A 20,898-nucleotide genomic window follows, 5' to 3' on the forward strand; every position below is an offset into this window, starting at 1 on the left:
AAAGGCGAACCTCAAGTCTCTGAACTCTCCACCCTCATGTTGCTCTCACCGCCTGACTGACATCCCCGGTGGCCAATCGGAGCGTGCCCTGCCCCCGTGTGGGCGGGGCGGGGCGTCTGGAAGGGACTTCCTGCAGAGTGGCTGTCGGACGGCAGGCGGCGGCTGGTGGTCACTCTTTTTTCACCCTTTTCTTTTCTTTTCTTTTTTTAATTTTTGACACGTAACTGGAGTTATAGGTGCCATGGAGGCCTCGTCGGCCGCTTGAGGATCCAGTTTAACCGGAACAGCGTCGCCGAAAGTTTCCCCGGTGCTGCAAGTGTAAGGCGAGGGCGCCGCGATTCGAGCCGCGCTGAGCTGAACTTTGTCCGAGAACCGAGCTGCTCCCTTCAGGTTCCAGAGACAAGTCGCGCTGCTTTTTACACGGAGGAGGAGGCGATTAAGCACACATGAAGCGGCTGGAAGCGCTTGACGTGTTAGTGTGCAATAGGGAGGAGTGAGTGAGGGGCGACTGAGGATTCTTTTTTTTTTCTTCTTCTTCTTTTTTTCCCTTCAAAGTTTGGCCGGAAGTTTTGCAGCAGCACAGACGTGGGGGTTTGGCTGTGGGGCTCTGGGCAAGGGTCCGGGTCCGGGTCCGGGTGCGGGTCCGTCATGGGGAACGGGGTGTGCTCCCGCAGGCAGCGCAGGATCTTCCAGTGTCTGCTGCTGGTCACCGTGGTGTGCGGGATGTTGTACGGCGGCATGTTGTCCTACGAGATGCACAAGCAGCTGCGGAGGACCGAGTCCATGGCGCTCAAGTACCAGCAGCACCAGGAGTCCCTGTCGGCGCAGCTCCAAGGTAAACCACGGTGAGGTGAGGTGAGGTGAGGTGAGGTGGATGGGATTCACGGGGCGGCGAATCTCCGCTTCTCTCCCTCCCCGCCACCTCAAATGTACCGTTGTCGCGCAAACTCTGACACATGCACTCTTTGGAAGACGTCTATAGACTTGTCAACTGTGATCGTGCTTGCATTCGGCGTCCAGGAAGCACGCTGCAAGCTTCAGAATCCCCTCTGTTCATCAATCAACCAATATCCTTTATTCAACCAAAAATAGTCATTGAGATTAAAATCTCTTTTTCAAGAGCGACGTGGCCAAGACGGCGGCATAAACAATGTGACAGCAAGAAGTACAACAACAAAACAACCGCAGTCACACACACTATAGCCAGGAACACAATTGACTTACAACATAAACTCAAGACAGGTCAAAAATAATTTAAGTAAATAAAGTAAACAAAGGTTTCAGTACTAATTCAATTTAAAAACGTAGTACACTGCCAAGAGAAATGATGCATTTTTTTTTTTTTTTTAGTCTTGTTTTCCGACCAGACAGCTGAATGAACGGGATCAACTTCAAAACCGTCCAAATATTTTTGACCCAAGGTGCCCTCTAATCTGGCTGCGGGTATATACGAGATGAAATCATAGTTAAATCAGAGGGGAGTCTCTTCACACTGACGGATCCCTCCTTTCAAACTGAAACTGGACCCTACACTCGACAGTTTACTGCCAACTGAATGCAGTGACACGCACAGACACTCTTTTCGTGCACACCTGGTTGTAGCCACTGTGTCCTCGGGCTCACCTCGGCAGTATTCCTGTTACTGTGCCTTAAAGTCCCGTAGTTGGCCTTCACATTTGCATCTGCTGGCTACAGCTGGAGGAGCAGGTGAGGAGTAGAGAGGGCAGAGTTGTCACAATCTGCTAGTAAAGAGTCTAATGTGCCATTAGGTCTATAACAAAAAAAAAAAAAAAAAAAGGTTAGGGACCATTGTCGAGTCAGCAATAACTTGCTGCGTGTGGTTTTATTTATCATAATTAGCGAAATTGGCAAGAGAAGTATACCAGTGAAATTTTCTTTCGGATGCATTTGCGGTGAAACAGCCCCGTCTTCCCCTCTGTTGTGCAAAGCGTTCCTTGAATGCTTCAAAAGAAACTTCTTGTCTCGCTCCTGGACACTCCGGATAGTCCTGTTTGTCATTCTGGAGACGTGTTCTTTGTTCGAACTGGCACAAAAAAAATCAACATATGGTTGGAAACTCGTTTTGCAAATGGTGAGGAAAGAGAGCCTGTTCAGTGCCACTAAAGTAGACACCCCTCCTTCCTGCATTCAGAGAGAGTCAGTGGAATATCTGAGATGATGGTGTATGATATGGTTCTTCTATGCTCAAAGGAGGTGCCGGCAGCTTTTATTATACTGTGGAAAGGAAGGGGACGGTATGTGTGGTTGATAATCTTGAACAGTGAGCAGGTTGGTCTGACAAGAGGTGCCAGTATCAGGGGTAATACATGGGTATTTAAAAATTAGTGTTGGCACAGGGGTTTTATTTCAATACATATATATGTGTGTATGTAGATTATATATATATATATATATATGTATATATATATATATGTATATGTATATATATATATATATATATATATATATATATATATATATATATATATGTATATATGTATGTGTGTATATATATATATATATATGTGTATATATATATGTATATACGGTCGGTCAGTCAGTTGGTCGGTGGATTTCTGGTCTAGATTTCCCATGGTAGCAGAACGTCATGCCGAACTGTCTCTGGTTTACGAGACAATATATTAGTATTAGAGTAATATTGGTGTCTTGTCCGTCCGGCTTTTGGACTTCCGTTTCAGTGCAGAGACCAAAGCAGCCGCCACAATCACAATGACAACATGTTTTACGGCAACAAGGCAGCAGAAAACCACCCAGCATCATCGTCGTTGTTTTTGGTTTGTAATGTAACGGTTGATTCAATGGGGCTTTTTTTTTTTTTTTTTTTATCAACTGTCCTCGTGGATCAAACTGCTATTAGTTACCCAGTATTTGCCTCCCTCCTCCACTGCATATCTCTTTATGCCATTGTGACCTTTTGAATTTATTATTGGTCGTGCGCCTGACAGACAACAATTGCTCTTTGATTTTATATATGTGTGTGTGTGCGTGTGTGCGTGTATGCATGTCGCGTTCCAAGCTCTCAAACTCACCCATGCTTTTCTGACAAATGTGCGGATCATTGAGCCAATCACAATACCCACTGCCATCTGATCTCCACGGCTGACCGGTTGACTGTTTTATGTGCTCCTGTCCTACATTTAGAGGAGGGCCGTAGCCTCGAGGGGGTTGTTGGGGGGAGGGGGGAGGGGGGAGAGGGGAGGGGTGGGGGTGGGGGGTTAAAAGGGGACTCGGCCGGCTGATTGTTTTGGGAGTCGTTTAAAAGGATCGTCCTCCACTTTGTGGTTACACACTCACAGAGAGATGCACACACTCACACCCACGGCAGGGTCTGTACATCCAGTACATCGTCATTTACGAGTGTTTGTCTTTTTTTTTAATGCAGCGAGCACCGCAGTTCAGACTCTTGGTTTGCTGTCTTAAAGTTTATTGTCTGATAGAAGGCCTCAGGGTTTCACTAACTTGGGTCTGAGATTGATTTTCAGGTTTTGAGTTCAGTAAGCACCCAGTAAAAAGACATTCTCACTGTATGTCACTGGCCTGTTTCCCTGAATAAGCTTTAAGATCGAAAAACCCAAACAGTCTCTGTGTGAATCCTGACGCGTGGGTTTGTTCACTCGTTGTAAGACGAGAGAAGAAAAAAAAGCAACAGGAAGTGGCTGTAGAAATTAACCGTTTGAACCTGGAAACATGCTTCAGATGAGGCGTTGCACAACAAGGAACTGAAAATACAGTAGTTGAAATGATCACGTGCAACATCAAAGGTATGAGGTGATAAAGGTGATGTGATTTTCTGGCCAGGTGCGGAAACGTTTTTCCGATTGGAGCCTTGTTGTTTGACATTTAATGATTTCAGGTCTATTTTAGTCACATGTCAACCACTAATGCAGTGTGACTGTATGCAAACACGGACTGAGATGTAAAAGGGGATTTTTGTAGGATACATACAAAAGAATTGCTGGATATATATCTTTTACTTTTGTCAATTTTCTAGGATATATATTACAATATATTTAGGATATATTTTTAAATATTGAGATGTGACAAATGTGTTGCTATGCAGTGGTAGCACGTATGCGACAGCGTGGAATATTTCCTGGAACAGGGTGTAAATATGAACCATGTACCATTTTTGCTTGAAGTCTCTTCCTTCTGCAGGTATAGTAATAGTAGTCCATTATATGGTATGTAGTCTATTATAGTCATCAAATAATGGACAGTTACGCTGCTAGCGGAACTCTCAGCCGCAGGTAAACCAGTAAGCCAGTAAGCCAGTTAAAGGTCACCAGTACAGAGAGAACCAGTGTGAGTCCGTCAGCGACTGAAGCAGCCAACTGTTCCTCCTGTGCACACAGAGGTGTCAACGACACAAATGTCCCGTCTGATAAGTAACACAATGATAAATTTGTCGTCGTCGCAACTTGAGTTGACTAGTTTGAATAAAGTTCAAACAGAAGCTACTGGGAAACGCGCACAGCGAAAGGTTTGCATGTCATTTGTAATTGTGATTGGGGACGTTTCCATGTCTGGCACACTAAGCTTGAGTAAAACCTTCTCAAGCCGATGAAAGTTTGGATCAGTTTGTTTGCTGAGTTTTCTCTGATGGAGGTGGTACAAAGAAACCGAATCGACCACGACCTACTTTAACCGCCATATGCAATCAGGCAACGTACAGCAGTTCATTGATAACAACCAGGAAACAGGAAACATACAGGTGGAACCCTGGATTTGAAGCATTTTTACCAATGCTAACAAAAAGAATTACAATCAGTTGAGGAGATTGTTGAATTTGCAAAATGTTTATTCATCAAATTTCTACAGAGTTTTTTTTTTTCCATGTGATGTGGGCTCCATGGTGTCGTCGAGCCAAAGTTAAAACAAAAAAAGGGGCTGTTGAGTTTTTATTATTTTAATTGGGCTTTGAAAGAGGCATTGTGAGTGCGGCCGAAACGCAATCAGAGCAGTTTTATTAAGAGCATGACTGCGGCTCCGAGAGGAACAACACGCAGATGTCCTCTCATTAAAGATGTAGGAGGGAACGATTCGTCTTCACTCTCTGCCTGGCAGTGCCGCATCAGCGCAGACAAAATGCCTGACCACAAATTATGCCTGCTGTAAAATGGAAAATTGGCCCTACATCATTATATCTGCTGAGAGAGGCCATTATCGGAGAGAGGAAGAGAGGAAACAGCTCTTATTTGGTGTGGACTTTGTGCTTTTTTTTTTTTTTTTTTTTTTTATAAATGTGTAATAGCAATGTAGTCGTTACAGGGGTGACGTGCCTTGTCACGGTGACCTGAAGAAAGAGGAAGGAGGCCAAAATGCTGTGTTTTAAAATATAAAATAAGTAAAAAAAAAAAAATAACAAGGCTGGTGTGGAGAGCACTTCGAAACATGAGCTGTGTGCCGCGGCTGAAGGCTGCTATTTAAAACAGCCATTATAAACACTTGCTGACTGACAGGACAAGTCAGACTGTGTGTGCGCGCACAGAAGAATGTTGCAACCCTGTTTGTTTAACCCGGAAAGTGTTGTGTTGCCACTGTAAAATCGTATCAGAGACTCAAAGTGGCCTCGTTAAAAACTGAAGTCTCTCTAATAACACACTTTCCTCCTTGGCTCCTCTTTTACTCTGCTCGTTGTGTGTGTGTGTGTCTGTGTGTGTCTGTGTGTGTGAGAGTTTTGCGTAGGATTATATTTCATTATATTTCAAACAGTTTGTGAGTGTTGTTGCCTGTCAGAGGGAGCAAAAGCCACATCATCAGGCCACAGCCCCTCCCCCTCCCACAGCAAGGGAGATGACTAATAGACTCTTCCACAGGGGTTACGCACATGCGCGCGTGTTCACTGCAGCGACACACAGCAGCTGTAGTGAGTGAGTGAGTGAGTGAGTGAGTGAGTGAGTCAATCGGCAAGCTCGAAAACGCGCGTTCCTGTCCTGCAATTAGCAGTCTGACACACATACATGACGACGACGAAGAAGAAGAAGAAGAAAACCACCAACATGAACCTCAGAAACACTTAATTAAAGTGACCACACAGGATGTTTTTTTTTATTTTGTTTTTTTACCAGGCTAAGAAAAAACAACAAAACAAAAACCAAACAAACTCATAATTTTCCAGAATCTCAACATTACGGTGCCCTCTCTCTCTGTCCACACCCGTAATGATGTTATTACGACCGTCCAACTTGGTTGTAATTCATTGGTTTAAAACATGATTTTCTTCCTCAGCGATTTGGTGAGTAGAATCAGAACCGGTCGTCCGTCTCTCAAAATAAAGCTCTGGATGTAAAGGAACGAGCGGGAATTAGGCCGCGCTGTGAGGACTGTATATGTGCCTTGCCGCTCGCCGTCACTCCATCAAAGTCAGTAAACTGTGGCTTGGAGCGCTGCTCTCCTGAGGAATACCACAGTCAACACACATCTGTGATTCCAGCTCTGTTTCTACTTTAAAGGCCCAGTGTGTGTGTGTGTGTGTGTGTGTGTGTGTGTGTGTGTGTGTGTGTGTGTGTGTGTGTGTGTGTGTGTGTGTGTGTGTGTGTGTGTGTCACAACAAGTCAGGCGGAACCTTCTAAAGATTTTGAATATGTATGAGGAGGCGTCAGTCCCAACTCAGCCAAATGTTACTGCTGAAACTTGTGTCACACGGCACACACACACACACACACTCACACACTCTGTGTGTGTGTGTGTGTGTGTGTGTGTGTGTGTGTGTGTGTGTGTGTGTAGGGAGGGTTTGGGGGTTTAGTACCATCTAATGGCAAGAAGGTGGACTGCAGTCACACATGTAGCTTCTATGGCTATGCTATCGCATTAGACTGTGTGGTAGAAGGTCCCGCCCTGCATTGTCTGCATCACGGTACACATTCTGTCATCTTTCACCTGCAAAGTCAAGGTGAAAAGGCCCCGCCCACTTTTATTGTTGTTCTTTCCTGACTTTCGTCCTCGCCTTACATTCTTCTTCTGTCACACTAGCACCTTTTATTTGTCCCCCGCCGCAGAGTTCACTAACTCTCTCTCTCTCTCTCTCTCTCTCTCTCTCTCTCTCTCTCTCTCTCTCTCTCACCCTCCAGTGGTGTACGAGCATCGCTCCAGGTTAGAGAAGTCTCTTCAGAAGGAGCGGCTGGAGCACAAAAAGGCCAAAGAAGGTGAGAGAAAACATTCACGCATCACAAACGTCACACCAGCTGCGTTACCATTAGAATTTTGCAAAACCTAAAAAATTGCAATAAAAAAAATGGTCATGGAAACACCTAAACTTCGAAAAACTTCTCAAATGTGGCTAAAAGGTTTTGACGCTCTCATGAGGTGTTTTTTCAGACGTATCCATATAGAGGTATACCGCAAAAGTGTCATGGAAACATTTATACGTCAGTGGACGTGACATTCGTGACATTCGAGGTCCCGTGACCAGTTCACTTCAAGTGAAAACGCAAAATATTTTGTACCTCCATTTTCCTCATAGTGGGGTCTCCCGGGACGAGATTTGACCAGAATTACGGCTAATGCGCTCCACACCATTCAGTGGAAAAAAACACCTGCAAATCGCAATTGTTCGTTGTCGAAATGTTAGAAATATCGCTTTTATTTTGCAAAAAAACCTGTAATTTGCTGTTGTCCTCAACTAGCCTGTTGCTACACTTTGTGAATTCTCTCTTTCTTGCTTTTCTTTTATTTATTTTAGATTATCTGGTCTATAAACTGGAATCCCAGCAGTCGCTCAACAAAGAGAAGGTATTTTAATCCATCCCAGTATTTCCACCTCTCCTTAGAGCATAAAAAACAAAAAAGAACACCTGCTACAATCTGTTAATCTGCATTTTATCACATCTGCGTCTATGATTATTATTTTTTCTGGGGGGGGGGGGTTGTTGTTTGCTTGTGAAGTGTTTATTTTTTAGTCACAGTCACTGATTGTTTGTCTTGTCTGTTCCAACAGCAAGACGGCAACAGCAAACTCAGCTCTCTGCAAATGCAGCACCAGATGCTGAAGGTAAAACGCCTCTGTTGTCACACACGTCAACCTGCGACCTGCTTCTCCGCTGCCACGAACAGAAGCTGTTAAGAATAACCGACGCACAAAAAAACAAAACGTGAACTATTCCGTGAACGTCGCCCTCACTCACCCTCGTGGCTAACTGAGCAAAGAGTTTCCAGGACGATCAACCACACTGTGGGTTTCTTTTTTGTGTGTGTCTGCTGTTCAGAACCAGCACGATGACCTGAAGAAGCAGTACTACGAGCTGCAGGACCAGCACCAGGCCCAGGGCGAGGACCATAACCGGGTGCTGGGCCAGCACCGGGAGCACTATGTGAAACTGCAGCAGGTCAAAGACGGCGAGATCTCCCAGCTTAAAGGTGCTCGTCTCACGTGGCCACATGCAAGAGTGCGCGAGGTGTCAAAAAAATCAAATGAATAGAATTCAAATATCCAGCTGAGCTTCACACTGTGGAGTCACATGTTCTTTGTCTCCACCTTCTGATCTAAATTGAAAACTACATGTATGGAGCGATGAATAAGGTGCTGACGTGCGCCGTAGTTAATATAACCCGTCCGTTACTGTATGTTGCTGAGGAGAGACTGCAGGTTGGAGGAGAATCACAGCATCTCTGTATAATCTGGACTCTGTGCTCACATGTTTAAATTTGTTCAAGACTCTAAAACGTTTTGGGGATTTTTTTTTTTTGTTTGTTTGCAATTGCAGATAGTGCTTATAACCTGCGGCAGGAGAACAAGCAGCTGAGGAAGGCACACCACGACATCCACACACAGCTGCAGGATGCACAGGTAAAACAAAACAAAACCAAACAAACAAACAAACAAAAAAAAAATTAAAATGTGTTTTGTTGAGCTTCTGCTGATGTTCTACCTACATTTCTGTAGGTTCGACACCAGAGCCTGAAGGCAGCGCACGAACAGCTTGCACTGACGCTGGAAGACCACAAGAGTGCGCTGGCTGTAGCTCAGGTGAGTTGCAGTGCTTTTAAACATTTTAATGTTACATTCTTCCTGCAGATATATATGTATATACACATATATACAGTATATATATATGTATGTATATATAGTATATATAGATATATTGTATATATATATATATATACACACACACACACATATATATATATATATATATATATATATACATATATATATATATATATATATATATATATACATATGTATATATGAAATCTCTTTATTAATATTATAAGTGACAAAAAAGGAGCAGAAAGTCATAGTTGCTTGGCTCGAGTCTCCAAGCTCCTCCGGTTACGTTTTTTCTCTTGTTCCTCTTTCAAGGTGCAAGTGGATGAATACAAGCAGCTGAAGGAGTCTATGAACAAAGGCCAAGATCAGCACGCTGGCCCTCAGCAGCCGCTGCTGTCTGACACAGCCACCAAGTCCCAGTCACATCCGGATTCAGTCCAGTCACATCTGGAGGAGCACCAGGAGACGGTAGCGCTGCGATACCAATATCTGTAGTTAACCCTATGACAGAGTTAAAACCAAACACTTATTTGCTTCGTCCCCAGTTGGACCATCACGAAGAGGAGGAGGAGGAGCACGGCAACACTCCCCAACCGCTGTCAGACAAGGACGGAGACGAGGAGAGGAGGAGGGAGCTGGCCGAGGAGGGCATGGCTCAGGCAGGGCAGCCTCAGACCCTGGAGGAGGACTTAGACCAGCAGCAGCAGCAGCAAGAGGAGGAGGAGGAGGAGGAGGAGGAAGAGCCGGAAGCGGAGCAGCCTGATGAGAACGCCTTGGAGCGGGAGAGGGAACAGGTTAAAACTAGTTTTTTGATCAGCGTCCGGGACGAAAGCTGGGTGTGGACCTTCTGATCCGTTTAATCCCCCTCCAACTAGGGTCCCCACGCTGACCAGCACCCAGAGGTGGACCCGCAGCCGCAGCAGCAGCAGCAGCAGCCGCCGCAGCACCGTGAGGCCCGCGCCCCGGTCAAGTCGCCCTACCAGGAGCAGCAGGAGCAGCAGCGCCTGGAGGCCCAGCGGGCCAAGGAGCGCCAGCAGATCCTGCTGCGGCAGCAGGTGCTGCAGGCGTCCAGGGAGCGCGTGCAGCAGGAGCGGGAGCAGAAGCTGAGGGAGGAACGGCATAGGGAGGAGCAGCAGCACCACGAGGCCGATGCCAGGGAGCAGCGGCTGAAGGAGGAGCAGCAGAGGTGGGCGACCTCGGCCTCGGCGGGAACAGCAGAGCCGTGACCCGGGACCACCGCTAACCCCACCCCCACCTGTTCTGTCTGTGCTTTAAACCAGGAAGAAGAACGAGTACGAGAACCTGGACGGTGATGCTGTTCAAGGAGACAACGCCCACCATCCCGAAAACGATGAAGGTGAGCCAAGGTCATCCACAGAGACAGGGGGGGGGGGTCGTCCTGTCATGATTCGCTGGCCGCTGTTTTTGCATCAAGCATCTCTCTTGTGTTCTTAGAGAGGGACGTCCACATGATCCGGGAGGAGGAGGTGGAGGAGGAGACGCAGGGAGCGGATCACAAAGTGTCAGCGCGTCTTCAGCAGCAGCTGCAGCATCATCAGGTGACTGGCGCTCCTCCATCAGCCCGCATCCATGCCGCATTCCCCCTGCAGCTCGTCCTCAGACCCCTCAGCCGTCAATCTCAGCAAAGCCCCCTGAATACAAACGAGGCAGTCGATGCGACATTAGAGGGCGCTGTTTTTACCCTCCAGCTGCGTCACTCATCCTCCTCCGCCTCCCCTCCCTCCCTCCCTCCACCCACTCCTACCGCAGGGTGCCGTGGACAGCGAGCTGGACCCCGAGGACGACCCCAATAACCAGGGAGAGGACGAGTTTGAGGAGGCCGAGGAGCAGCAGAAGCAGCACAAGATGGGTGGGGAGGAGGAGCATGAGCAGGAGGAGGAGGTGGAGGAGGAGGAAGAGGTGCCGGCCCAGCACAAAGAGACACGCCCAGGTCCAGCACATCCTGTGGTGGAGGAGGAGCTGGTGGTAAGCGAACGGGTGCAGCAGAAGGAGAACAAAAGAGAAATAAAAATGATTCCAACTACGTCTTATTTTATTTTGCACCCGTTGTGTTCCCAGATGGCCGGAAACCCTGACCAGCAGGAGGACACGCCCGACGACCAGTACCAGGACGAGATGGAGGACGAGGTGAGCAAAAAAACAACCCCTTCTCTTTTTTTTTATCTGAAAAAAATAAAAATAAAAATCACATACATCTTTAAAAATGTGGTTGTGTGTGTGGTGAAGGCTCAGGAAGACGTCACAGAAGGACAGAAGAGAGACGGGGAGGTGGAGGAGGAGGATCCTTACAACGAGGAGAACCTAGAACAGGTGAGGAACCAAGAGTTTCCATTTGAACTCCCTTTAGTTTGGTTGATACAGGACCGTGTGCACATCTCGCATATTTTTTCTCCACATAGTCCTTCCACCTGGGTGTTTTTTCGCATCTTTTTTTTTTTTTTTTAACGATGTCCAACACTCGTTGACTCGTGTTTCACACTCGGCCTCGGCCGTCTCCCGAGTGGATGCTCTTGTGTTTCTGAGTAACTGGAGCTCACTGGAGCTTTTCCTTTGGCCTCACTGGCCTGCTGTTGCTGCTGCTGCTGCTGCTGCTACAGCAGCCTTTCAACTGGCCCCTCCGTCAGTGTGACGTAGCAAAACAAAGACAAAACAAAACACCTCAAGCCAGCCGACAAGCTTTATAAGATTTGCTGATTCTTGAAAATTTCAAGTGCAGTGCCTTCTAAGTGTGCATGAAGCGGCTCTCTGCAGACTCTCTCCTTAAAATCTCCATCTCATTTCAAATTTTAGGAGGAGCTCAAAAAAGAAGGGGGGCCCAGGCAAGAGGACGAGAACTACGAAGAGGAGGAGGAGGAGGAGGCGGAGGAAAAGGGCAAAATCAGGAGGGCGGAGATGTAAAAAGGCGGCAGCCAATCAGCTCCCTCTCTACCACCCCCCTCCCCACCACCGCAACCACCAACCTCCAGTCAGTTAGAATCCCAAAAAGGATGAACTCAAAGTCGCGTGTCTGCTGGAAGACGGGACGCTGTTCCAAACGTAGCAGGGATGATGGAACTGAACTGAGGACACATTCAGACTTCTGGGAAACTATTGGATGTAAAATCTTGTTGTTTTTTTTTCATTCTTCTTCTTCCTGATTGGATGAAACAGACGCAGAATGTACTTCCATCATTTGCTCTCCCCGCGTGAAAAAGAAAAGAAAAGAAAACTTGTGTCACTCTAGTGTCCTCTTAAGGATTTTTTTGTTTTTTTACGCGTGTGGTTTTAAATGCAAACCGTTATTTTTATCTGTAGGATCACATTTCTTTTTTTCCTTTTCCATCTCCTCATTCCAGCCAATTTCCCCACCCCCTATTATTTATTGTAGATTGTAACTACTCCGACAATCATGATGGTAGAGGTGCAACACTTCTTCTCCTTTCTTCCTGGTTTACCTTGTGGCTCCCACCGACTTCTTGGAGATTTCTGAGAAGAGACACTATGGGGGCGGTGAAGTCACTCCCTAAAAGCCAACCTGTGCCTTTCTTATCTCGGAAACCCCTCTAGTCTTTGGTCTTTTTTCTTTTTCGGCGCGTTTCCAATAGGAAATGGATGGGACACCAGAACCTGCGGAACATCTCCCAGATTCCTTCAACGCAGCCTTATAATGAGGGCTCCTGCAGGTCGACCACCGGTGTGAATTTATCACAATCCGAGCAATTTTACCTGCAAAAGTGTACTGTACTATGTGTAGTTAAAATAAATGCTGATTATTTCTACTTTTGTCCACCAGATATGTTTGATATGATAATAGTTGGAGATCGTTGAAATAAAGGTGTCGACGGATTGCCGGCTGTTGGAATTCTTTTTCTTCCCCTAGTGAAGCTGAGCTGCCCGAGAGAAGTCTGGGGAGGAAAGTTCATTTGTGTAAATTCCAGATTACCTTTAAAAAAATAATCTCCCTCAGGCAGCAGGTGAAAACACTGAGCAGAGTAATTAGGCATGTGAATCAGGCGTTTCTGTGTAATCGATTATGTTGACTACAAAAATTTGTCTACGCAAAAATTGCGTTATTGTAAATTGCCAAAAGCTAAAATCACACTACGGGCTGCCACATGCTCATCTGTACCTGTAGGAGAGTACCGAGCGCTGAGGGTGGCAGTGTTTTTTACACCCCGCAATGGAACAGAAGAAGAACGCACAAATAATGGCGGAACAGAGAGAAGACGGAAGGCTCAAAAACTCCAAAGTTTGTAAAGTTTGGGAATTTAACTATGTTACCAATAAATGTGACATTATTTTTGAATATATTTGTTTAAAAATTTAAGCTATCAGAGTACAACAATATAACACAGGTGTGAATATTTAAGCTGGTTAGTTTAAACAGAAGTTGGTGCTGACAAATAAAGAAGATAATAGTGACTAATCGACTAATTTAAAAAACAATTACAAAATGAGTCGCCAACAAATTGTTCGTTATCGTATCTAATCTTGGTTGGTCGTAACCTTGGCTTATGAGTGTGAATCCTCGGTTACATCCTCGCTAAAGTCTGAGAAGTTATTCCAGGTGGTGTTCGGCTCGTTCTTCTGGAAAAACTATGGCCTGGGGGCCATATGCAGCCCGTTAAGCTTTTTAATCCGGCCCACTGAACTTGAAGAAATTATATTAATAGTAAGTAAGGTATAAAATTGCTGTATTTCAGCGTTCTAAGAGTCAAGCTTCAAAAAAAGAGCTAAAAATGTGGAGCTTCAGAACACTCCATTCATCTGCACTTGGTCTGGCCCCTCAGTCAAATTTTAGAACCCATTGTGGCCCCTCAGTCAAAGAGTTTGCCCACCCCTGGTCTTCCATCATTAATGACAGAGGATTAAAAATCCTCAGCTCAGTATTTCTCTCTGGTTGAACTCTTTAAGAGGAACTCAGCAAGCCAAACTCTTGTCAAAGAGAATCACAACTTGACTCTGAGCGAGGATCAAAGAAGCATCCGGAGGAAGCCGACAGGATATTTCAGCGACATTATCGTCCTTTTGTCTGACTACAAACACTCTTTCACAGAATTCTTGGTCCGGTCTTGCGGCTTCATTTCCTTCCACAAGGGAGCAAGTCCATTATAAATCTGCAGCCGTCAGGAAGATGAAGAAGGAGAACTGGAGTGACTCTTGTTAAGAGTTTTACAAATCATGCTGATGTTCAGCAGGTGTGCGCCGCCAGCCTCAGGACACTTCCCGACCATCGATCCTTCCTCCACTCCAGGAAACCACTCGCTCGCTCACTCAGTCACTCACTCAGGTGGGAAACAAACCGACAAATCGGGATAGAATGAAAATCAGACGAGAGCAGGTCGACTGAACTGCCACCAACATTTGTCTCCGGCACATCCGTCGCCTGGCTCTCCGTCTCTATTTCTGTTCGTCCTTCTCATCCCTCTCCATTTCCGTCTCCTTCCGCTTCCCTTGCTGTCATCGCCCCCTCTGCGGTTGACGGATTCCCGAGGGACGCTGCAGAGTAACAGGTGCCTCATTACGCCCCCTAATGACAGACCAACCAGACACATTTCTGCAGTGATGAGCAGCGGCGACGACGGTGGTGGTGAGATAACGACTCCTGCACGTCCCTCACATTCTCGCCGTTAACTGGAATTATTCTGGTGGGTTGACAGCCTGGAGCCTGTCTCTCTGTCTGGAGATGCACGACAGGTTGGATTCCAACGATGTATCCAATCGAAAGCATTAGGAAAGCTGAGGTAAAAAAAAACAAAAAAAAAAAAACTAAAAAGGTTCAACTTGTGGCTTCTGGTTGGTGCAAAGGATGCAACAAAATGCTCCAGCGGGCCACGCTGAGCTGTGGCGCTCGGCGGAGTTCAGCTGAGCTCTTGCCAAAGCCAGTCAGGAGCAGAGAGAAGAGAAAAGCCTTTGGAGACACTCTTTGTTCTCGCCTTTATTGTGAAAATGTCATCCTGCTTGGATCAAAACTACAGCGACCGCAGCAGCCACGCTAATCTCCTTGGCAGCGAGGCTCGCACCACTTCCCTGTTGCATCCTGCTTCCAGGTCAGACTGGTTGGTTCTGAGCAATTGATGAAAACAACTCGTCTGTCACATCCAACGGCAGGCAGGGAATTAACGGAAATCCCACTGGGACATTTGAATGAAAGTGCAGCTCTGCAGACAAATTTGCGGTAGTATAGCTTCACCAGGTGGGTTTTTATAATTTAACTTGAAATGAAAAAATGAACTTGTCATGTTAGGATTACCCTGTCTTCACCCTATGACAGCTGGGATAGGCTCCAGCAGAACCCTGTGACACTGAGCTCAGGAAGACGCGGGTATTGAAAATGGGTGGATGGATGTTAGGATTATTTGAAACCAGTGTAAGCATGTACGTCTCAGTACGTATCAAGTTAAAGTTCGTTAAGTTAAAGTCCCAGTGATCAGTGTCACATTCCAAAGGATGCGAAAGTTGTCCTCGGCATTTGACCCATTGTCCAATGAGGGAGCGGTGGGCAGCAGCGGTGCTGCGCCCGGGAATCATTGGGTGGTCTAACCCCCGAATTCCAACCCTGAGTACTGAGTGCCAAGCAGAGAGGTAATGGGTACCGTTTTTACAGTCTTTGGTATGACCCATCTGAGGATCAAACCCACAACCTAGCAACATCAGGGTGGACACTCTACCACTAGACCACTGAGCTGGAGCCAAGATGTGCAGAGCGATAACCATGCGACAGTCATGAATAAACTCATGTCAACGGAAATGTTAATGCACCCTACGCTCATGTATTCGCATGTCAAACAGTGCCCCTTACGTTACGGGCAAGATGGTCAATGGCTGGGTCCGACTACTTGCTGGCGTCCATTTCCGTTGCCTAGCGACTGCCGGGCTCCTTGAAAACATGGCGTACCGCCTGCAACGGAAGCGGCATGTATGATAAAATGGAGAAAAGAGCTTTAAGAGCAACTGAATGGACGGAACGACCTTCTCAAAAGTTAAAAAGGCCGTATGAAAGCAGCACAACTCCCGACAGTCAAGCAGGGCTGAGGTGCACAATCATCCAGGGAACTCATGACAACGTCTACCTGCAGCTCTGTAATGATCTCTCAGTCATCAGCTGCAGACCAGCTACTGGCTGCCTGTCTCCACACACAACACACACACACACACAAACAGGACCACACGCAAACACACTCACCGGCGAAGCGCAGTTGCACAAACATCCTTACGCACTTAAATGAATCCCAATGAGGCATGTAAGCGGCAGTTTGTGCCCGGCTGCATGCTTGTCAGACACGCATCCGCTGCTCCAACTGTGTCTCCGTGAGGGGGAAACAAGATGAGTGCTTGTCAGAGAATCAAACCTTTCTTCATGCACACTGATGGAAAGGATTTTAAAATTAATATATGTATATATATATATATATATATATATATATATATATATATATATATATATATATATATATATATATATATATATATATATATATATATATACATATATATATATATATATTGATTCTAGCAGCAATTCACTGTACACATTAATATTTGGAAGCCAGTTGCCGCCACTTTGAGCACCAAAGGCAACTTGTATTCATTTCGTGATGTCTAAATAAATTTGTCATTTATGCAAGTTTTTCTTTTTTTCCTGATGTGTGTATACATTATTTTGGCTGACTCTGTATGTATATACAGTATGTATATTTGTGTGTGTGTGTGTTTGTGTACATATATATATCTATGTATAAGCACCATTAGAAATAAAATGCAATGGGTGGATCATTAATGCATCTTTTATCTGCCAAGCTTGCATCAATTTGCCGTCATATGTGAGTGCTTTGTGTGCTCGGACGTTTTTCAGACCAGTCCACATGCCGCATGTTTGTGTGTGTGACCTGCTGCACTGGGCTCTCGGGTCATTGGCTAGTCGGGCCGAGGACACAGGAGACCATTATCCTGTCGCAGCCCGACACTAAATGTTTGATAAGTCTCCAAAGCGAATGTTCGGAGGTTCGCGTCACAAAAAGGGGGACACGCCGTAGAAAAAGACTCAGTAAACTGAATGACAGGCTGCGTTTTAGTCAGAGAGATTGTGTGGGATTTTTGTGTGTGTGTGTGTTGCCGAAGCTACAAAATGATTCATGTGCTTCTGAGCAGAAACAGGGTTGTTGGATCATTGCGTCTTGAGGGATACGGAGCTAAGAGAAGAGTTTGGTTTGCACAAAATCACCAGATAAATATTTGATCACACTGAATTCAAAACCATGTGGCTATAAAACTTTATGCAATCTGCTTTTTATTATTTGAAAAATTCACGTATGTTGGGGTGTAAAAATATTGAATATAAAATGTTTTTTTTTTTTTTTTTTTGCATGGCTTCAGAGCGCACGACTTCCGTCCGTGTCACGTGTCCTTTAACTGCGTTGTTATCGCAGGTTTAGAAGTGACTAACCAGCACGAGTTGCTGTTGCTAAGATCAGATCAGAGCGGTTGTACTCATCCATGGAAGAACTTCAGAGGATGCTGCATGTCTTGGTGGAGTCGGGGAGAAGAGGCCTGGTGGGCGGGGAGTCTTCTGGCAGCCTGGGGATCCCGTCCAGGACCTCCAGCTTTGGCAGACAGATGAAGACACTGGAAAGACACAGGATGCAGAGGGAGTGAGACAAACAGGAACAATGATCTGTCAGCACTTTAAAAACATAAATAAAAATCTCATGGCACAACAAGACTTTTGTGACAGGTTTTTTTATATGGATGTTTTACCCATCGACAGCCGCAGAAGGCTCAGAGTGCCTCACCGTGCTCGGTAGTCCTGAGTGAAGGTCACAGGGTTTCCGCTGAGGCGGAGCGAGCGTAGGGGGCCGTCCCTCAGGGCCCCCAGGTCCCTCAGGGAGCCGATGGCATTGTCAGACAGGCAGAGGTGCTCCGCCACCGGGAGCTTTGGCAGCTGACGCAGGCACACCAGGCGGTTACGCTGCAGGTTTAGCACTCTGCACCTGTCGGGAAGGGAAGGGAAGGGAAGAGAAGACCCTCAGACCAGAACATCTTGCTGGCATGAGATTCTGAGGTGACAGGAGGGTCTCCATCCTGATGTCACTCCAGATGTTTAGGATTCTAGTCATGCACTCTGGTCTGGGGCTGAGCGGTGGGTCACACCTCGGCAGGCGCACCGAACTCAGGTTGGTGAGAGAGTTGTCGACCAGCTGGAGCTTCTCCACGCGGATCAGGCGGCGCAGGATGCGCAGGAAGTTCTCCTGCTGGAAGGGGTCGCCCAAGTCCTGATAGGACAGATTCAGCTCCTGAGAGGACAGAGAGAGAGAAAGAGAGAGGAGGTGACGGGTGAGACAAGTCATGTTTGCCGTCTCCTCGCCGTTCACTGCGTCTCCTCACACGTACGAGACAGTTCTCCCAGTTTTCCTGCAGCCTCTCCTGCCACCTCCGTCCTTCAGCCTCTCTCCTCCTCCTCCTGTCTCTGTCCAAGCAGACGTCGTCTCCCTCTCTGAGAAACAGCTCTTCATCTGTTGGCCCTTTGCAAAGAAAAAAACCAAACACTATTCACACCACCATCACACTGAAGGTTAAATGCTTTGAATTTTCCGCTTAAATAGGGTGTGATTATGTACAATAAAAGTTAATCGAGACAAGAATCAACCAAAATCGAAGCAATCCGACATACATGGACGGTGAGATAACACATTTTATGACATTGTTAATAGAAATATTTATCAGTTAAAATATTTAGTTCATGTGTTCTCTGCAATACTATACACTAGGGCTGCAACTAACAATAATTTTTTTTGTCAACTAATCTATCAATTTTTTTTTTGATGAGTTGATTAGTCATGATTATCTTTGACCTTTGCTTGTGAACTCCGATGTAATTGATTACATCGACAAATCGTTGCAGCCCCACGACACACGTGTGTATGTTTGACTACACTGATGCTGTGATCAGAATGGAGGAATGTACTTCAGTCGTTCAGACCTTCTCTGACCCTGGGGCAGGTCAGCTGGCCTCCAGTGACGTCACACTGCTGCAGGCGGTGCCACGATGCAAAACGGAAGCGACTCGATGGAAGCTGAGGACAAAACAAAGAAGAGAAGAATAAGGGGAAAAAATGGATCAATCATCATCATCATCATCATCATCATCATCATCATCATCTATCAGGACTGGCAGCCAGTCCAAGTCTGCGGAACTGAGGCAGCTGGCTGAGAACCCGAGTGCTTGATGAGAATTAGGGCTGCATGAGCAGACTGAACTTCTGGCCTCCACAGGCTCATCCTGCTCACTCACGACTCGCATTGTGTAACTGGAAACTATCCACTGTTATTCTAGACACGTCTCTTTAAAAGCTCACCCAGTGGTCAAACACTTGCCAACGACCCCGTGGTCGCCTCTTCACATTATATAGTCAGCTCAGGAGATTAAAATCAGGGACACCGAACTACTGAGCCAGGGTGAAGTGAAGCCGACAACAATCATTGTAATAATATAGATTAGATTTGAAAATTTAGAATGCAACTTGGCGCTCTGTAACACTCAACAGCTACTGCAAACAAAGTATGACGCCAAGTCTCCTATTCTAAGATTTGTTCCCCACATTTTTTTTTTTTTTTTTTTTTTTAAAGGCAAAGAACTCAAGTTCTGCAAGAACTTAAAACAAATGAGGCCACCTTTATATTAAAGTCCCCAACTTTTTGTTTTTGGGTTAATTGAATGAATGAATGAATGTAAACATAACATTTTCAGACAGACATGTGTGTGTGTGTGTGTGTGCGTGTGTGTCTAACTCACAGGGGTCGACGGGAGGCCAGAATCCGGACTGCGGTCCACGCAAAGCGGTGTGCGTGCGACCCCGAGGTCGGAGCATCGGGACGGGATGGATTTGGGGAAGCTGCCGGTGAGAGTGTTCACCCCTGAAGAGCTGCGAGAGGAAGAGAGGATTGGGACAGGTGAGGAGGTGAGGAGCAGGAGGGGGAGAAAAACGAGGTAGAGGAGGTAGAGTACGTGGAGAGGAGAAGGTAGAGGAGGTGGAGGAGGAGGTAGAGTACGTGGAGAGGAGAAGGTAGAGGAGGAGGAGGAGGATAAGTGGGGGAGGAGGTGGCTCTCTTCACCTGTCCATCCCCGGCCGAACCCCTGCGTTTCGGACCGGCTAGCTGTAACCTAAGCCGCGGTGGGAGCTCTGCCCACCGGTTTGGGCAGCTAAAGTTACCTCGGACCGAAGCGGAGGAGGAGGAGGAGGAGGACAGCCAGCAACCAGGTTTACACCAAGTCAGCGACGAATACAACGGTTATTAAGCTGACGCTGCCTCGAACCGGAAGTTAGCTCATGTTAATTAAATCGCCAGGTGGGCGAAGGAGGACTTTTAAACCTCACCTTTCTGACATGTCCGCGCTGTCTGCGGTGAAATTCTCCCGACTCTCTCCCTGCGCAACACGGCTCCACTCGGCCCTGAAATTCTGCGGCTGTCACCCATGGAGCCCGCTGAGACTGCCCGGTGGTCCCCGGGTCGGGAGAGGGTTAGCTGGTTAGCCGCCGGGAGGAGGACGATGACACCGGTGTGCGCGAGCTTCCCGCCCGTACCTCGCGGGGGGCAGCATCGCGCTCCCCGCCCACATTTCCAACAGAGCCGCCCTAGCTCTCTGATTGGCTGGATTGGTCCGTTACCGTTCGCTTGTTCCGCCCATGGACGCATTAACAGAACTGATACAGCGCTGGTACAAAAGAGGATTAGCACGGAGCCCCAGACGTATCGTATCATGGGAGTTACAGCGGCATGGTGTGAAGTGCTACATGCTCGACGGGCCCTCTATTGCGCAAGTTGATAAACTTTTTCGGCGTATGCGCTGGGTGAGCAACTTCCTTCAAATGAATGGGCCGCCATATTGG

At 46.7% G+C, this 20,898-nt stretch overlaps 2 protein-coding genes across 2 annotated transcripts; one reads left to right on the forward strand and one right to left on the reverse strand.

Annotated features, from left to right (window-relative positions):
• The first annotated feature begins 129 nt into the window (after positions 1 to 129).
• Positions 130 to 12,789, forward strand: golim4a (golgi integral membrane protein 4a). Its single transcript, XM_076049760.1, has 16 exons — positions 130 to 835; positions 7,092 to 7,166; positions 7,703 to 7,752; positions 7,958 to 8,011; positions 8,226 to 8,376; positions 8,724 to 8,806; positions 8,903 to 8,986; positions 9,323 to 9,475; positions 9,511 to 9,804; positions 9,886 to 10,196; positions 10,291 to 10,367; positions 10,466 to 10,569; positions 10,781 to 10,996; positions 11,090 to 11,158; positions 11,258 to 11,341; positions 11,822 to 12,789. Exons 1-16 carry the CDS (start codon positions 649 to 651, stop codon positions 11,927 to 11,929), a joined length of 2,100 nt encoding a protein of 699 aa, XP_075905875.1. The 5' UTR covers positions 130 to 648; the 3' UTR covers positions 11,930 to 12,789.
• A 3,866-nt stretch (positions 12,790 to 16,655) lies between these two features.
• On the reverse strand, positions 16,656 to 20,605 carry LOC142903903 (uncharacterized). The gene is made up of 7 exons (XM_076049796.1): positions 20,386 to 20,605; positions 19,803 to 19,932; positions 18,990 to 19,083; positions 18,401 to 18,531; positions 18,161 to 18,303; positions 17,803 to 18,000; positions 16,656 to 17,635 (listed from the first exon to the last, which is right to left on the reverse strand). The coding sequence occupies exons 1-7, from the start codon at positions 20,394 to 20,396 to the stop codon at positions 17,518 to 17,520; spliced, it is 825 nt and encodes a 274-aa protein (XP_075905911.1). The 5' UTR covers positions 20,397 to 20,605; the 3' UTR covers positions 16,656 to 17,517.
• Positions 20,606 to 20,898: the final 293 nt, after the last annotated feature.

This window comes from Nelusetta ayraudi, unplaced genomic scaffold, assembly GCF_046127955.1.
Source record: "Nelusetta ayraudi isolate G7.1 ecotype Tasmania unplaced genomic scaffold, CSIRO-AGI_Nayr_v1 ptg000120l, whole genome shotgun sequence".
NCBI lineage: Eukaryota > Metazoa > Chordata > Actinopteri > Tetraodontiformes > Monacanthidae > Nelusetta > Nelusetta ayraudi.

Bases quoted from the DNA above. Each gene is read 5' to 3' on its own strand.
- LOC142903903 (XM_076049796.1), bottom strand. The intron at 19,084-19,802 runs GTGAGTTAGACA...TTTTGTCCTCAG, and splicing joins CTGGCCTCCCGTCGACCCCT to CTTCCATCGAGTCGCTTCCG. The intron at 18,532-18,989 runs GTCTGAACGACT...TTCTTTGCAAAG, and splicing joins CTGCCCCAGGGTCAGAGAAG to GGCCAACAGATGAAGAGCTG.
- golim4a (XM_076049760.1), top strand. From the start codon at position 649: ATGGGGAACGGGGTGTGCTCCCGCAGGCAGCGCAGGATCTTCCAGTGT. The intron at 8,012-8,225 runs GTAAAACGCCTC...TCTGCTGTTCAG, and splicing joins TGCAGCACCAGATGCTGAAG to AACCAGCACGATGACCTGAA. The intron at 8,377-8,723 runs GTGCTCGTCTCA...TTGCAATTGCAG, and splicing joins CGAGATCTCCCAGCTTAAAG to ATAGTGCTTATAACCTGCGG.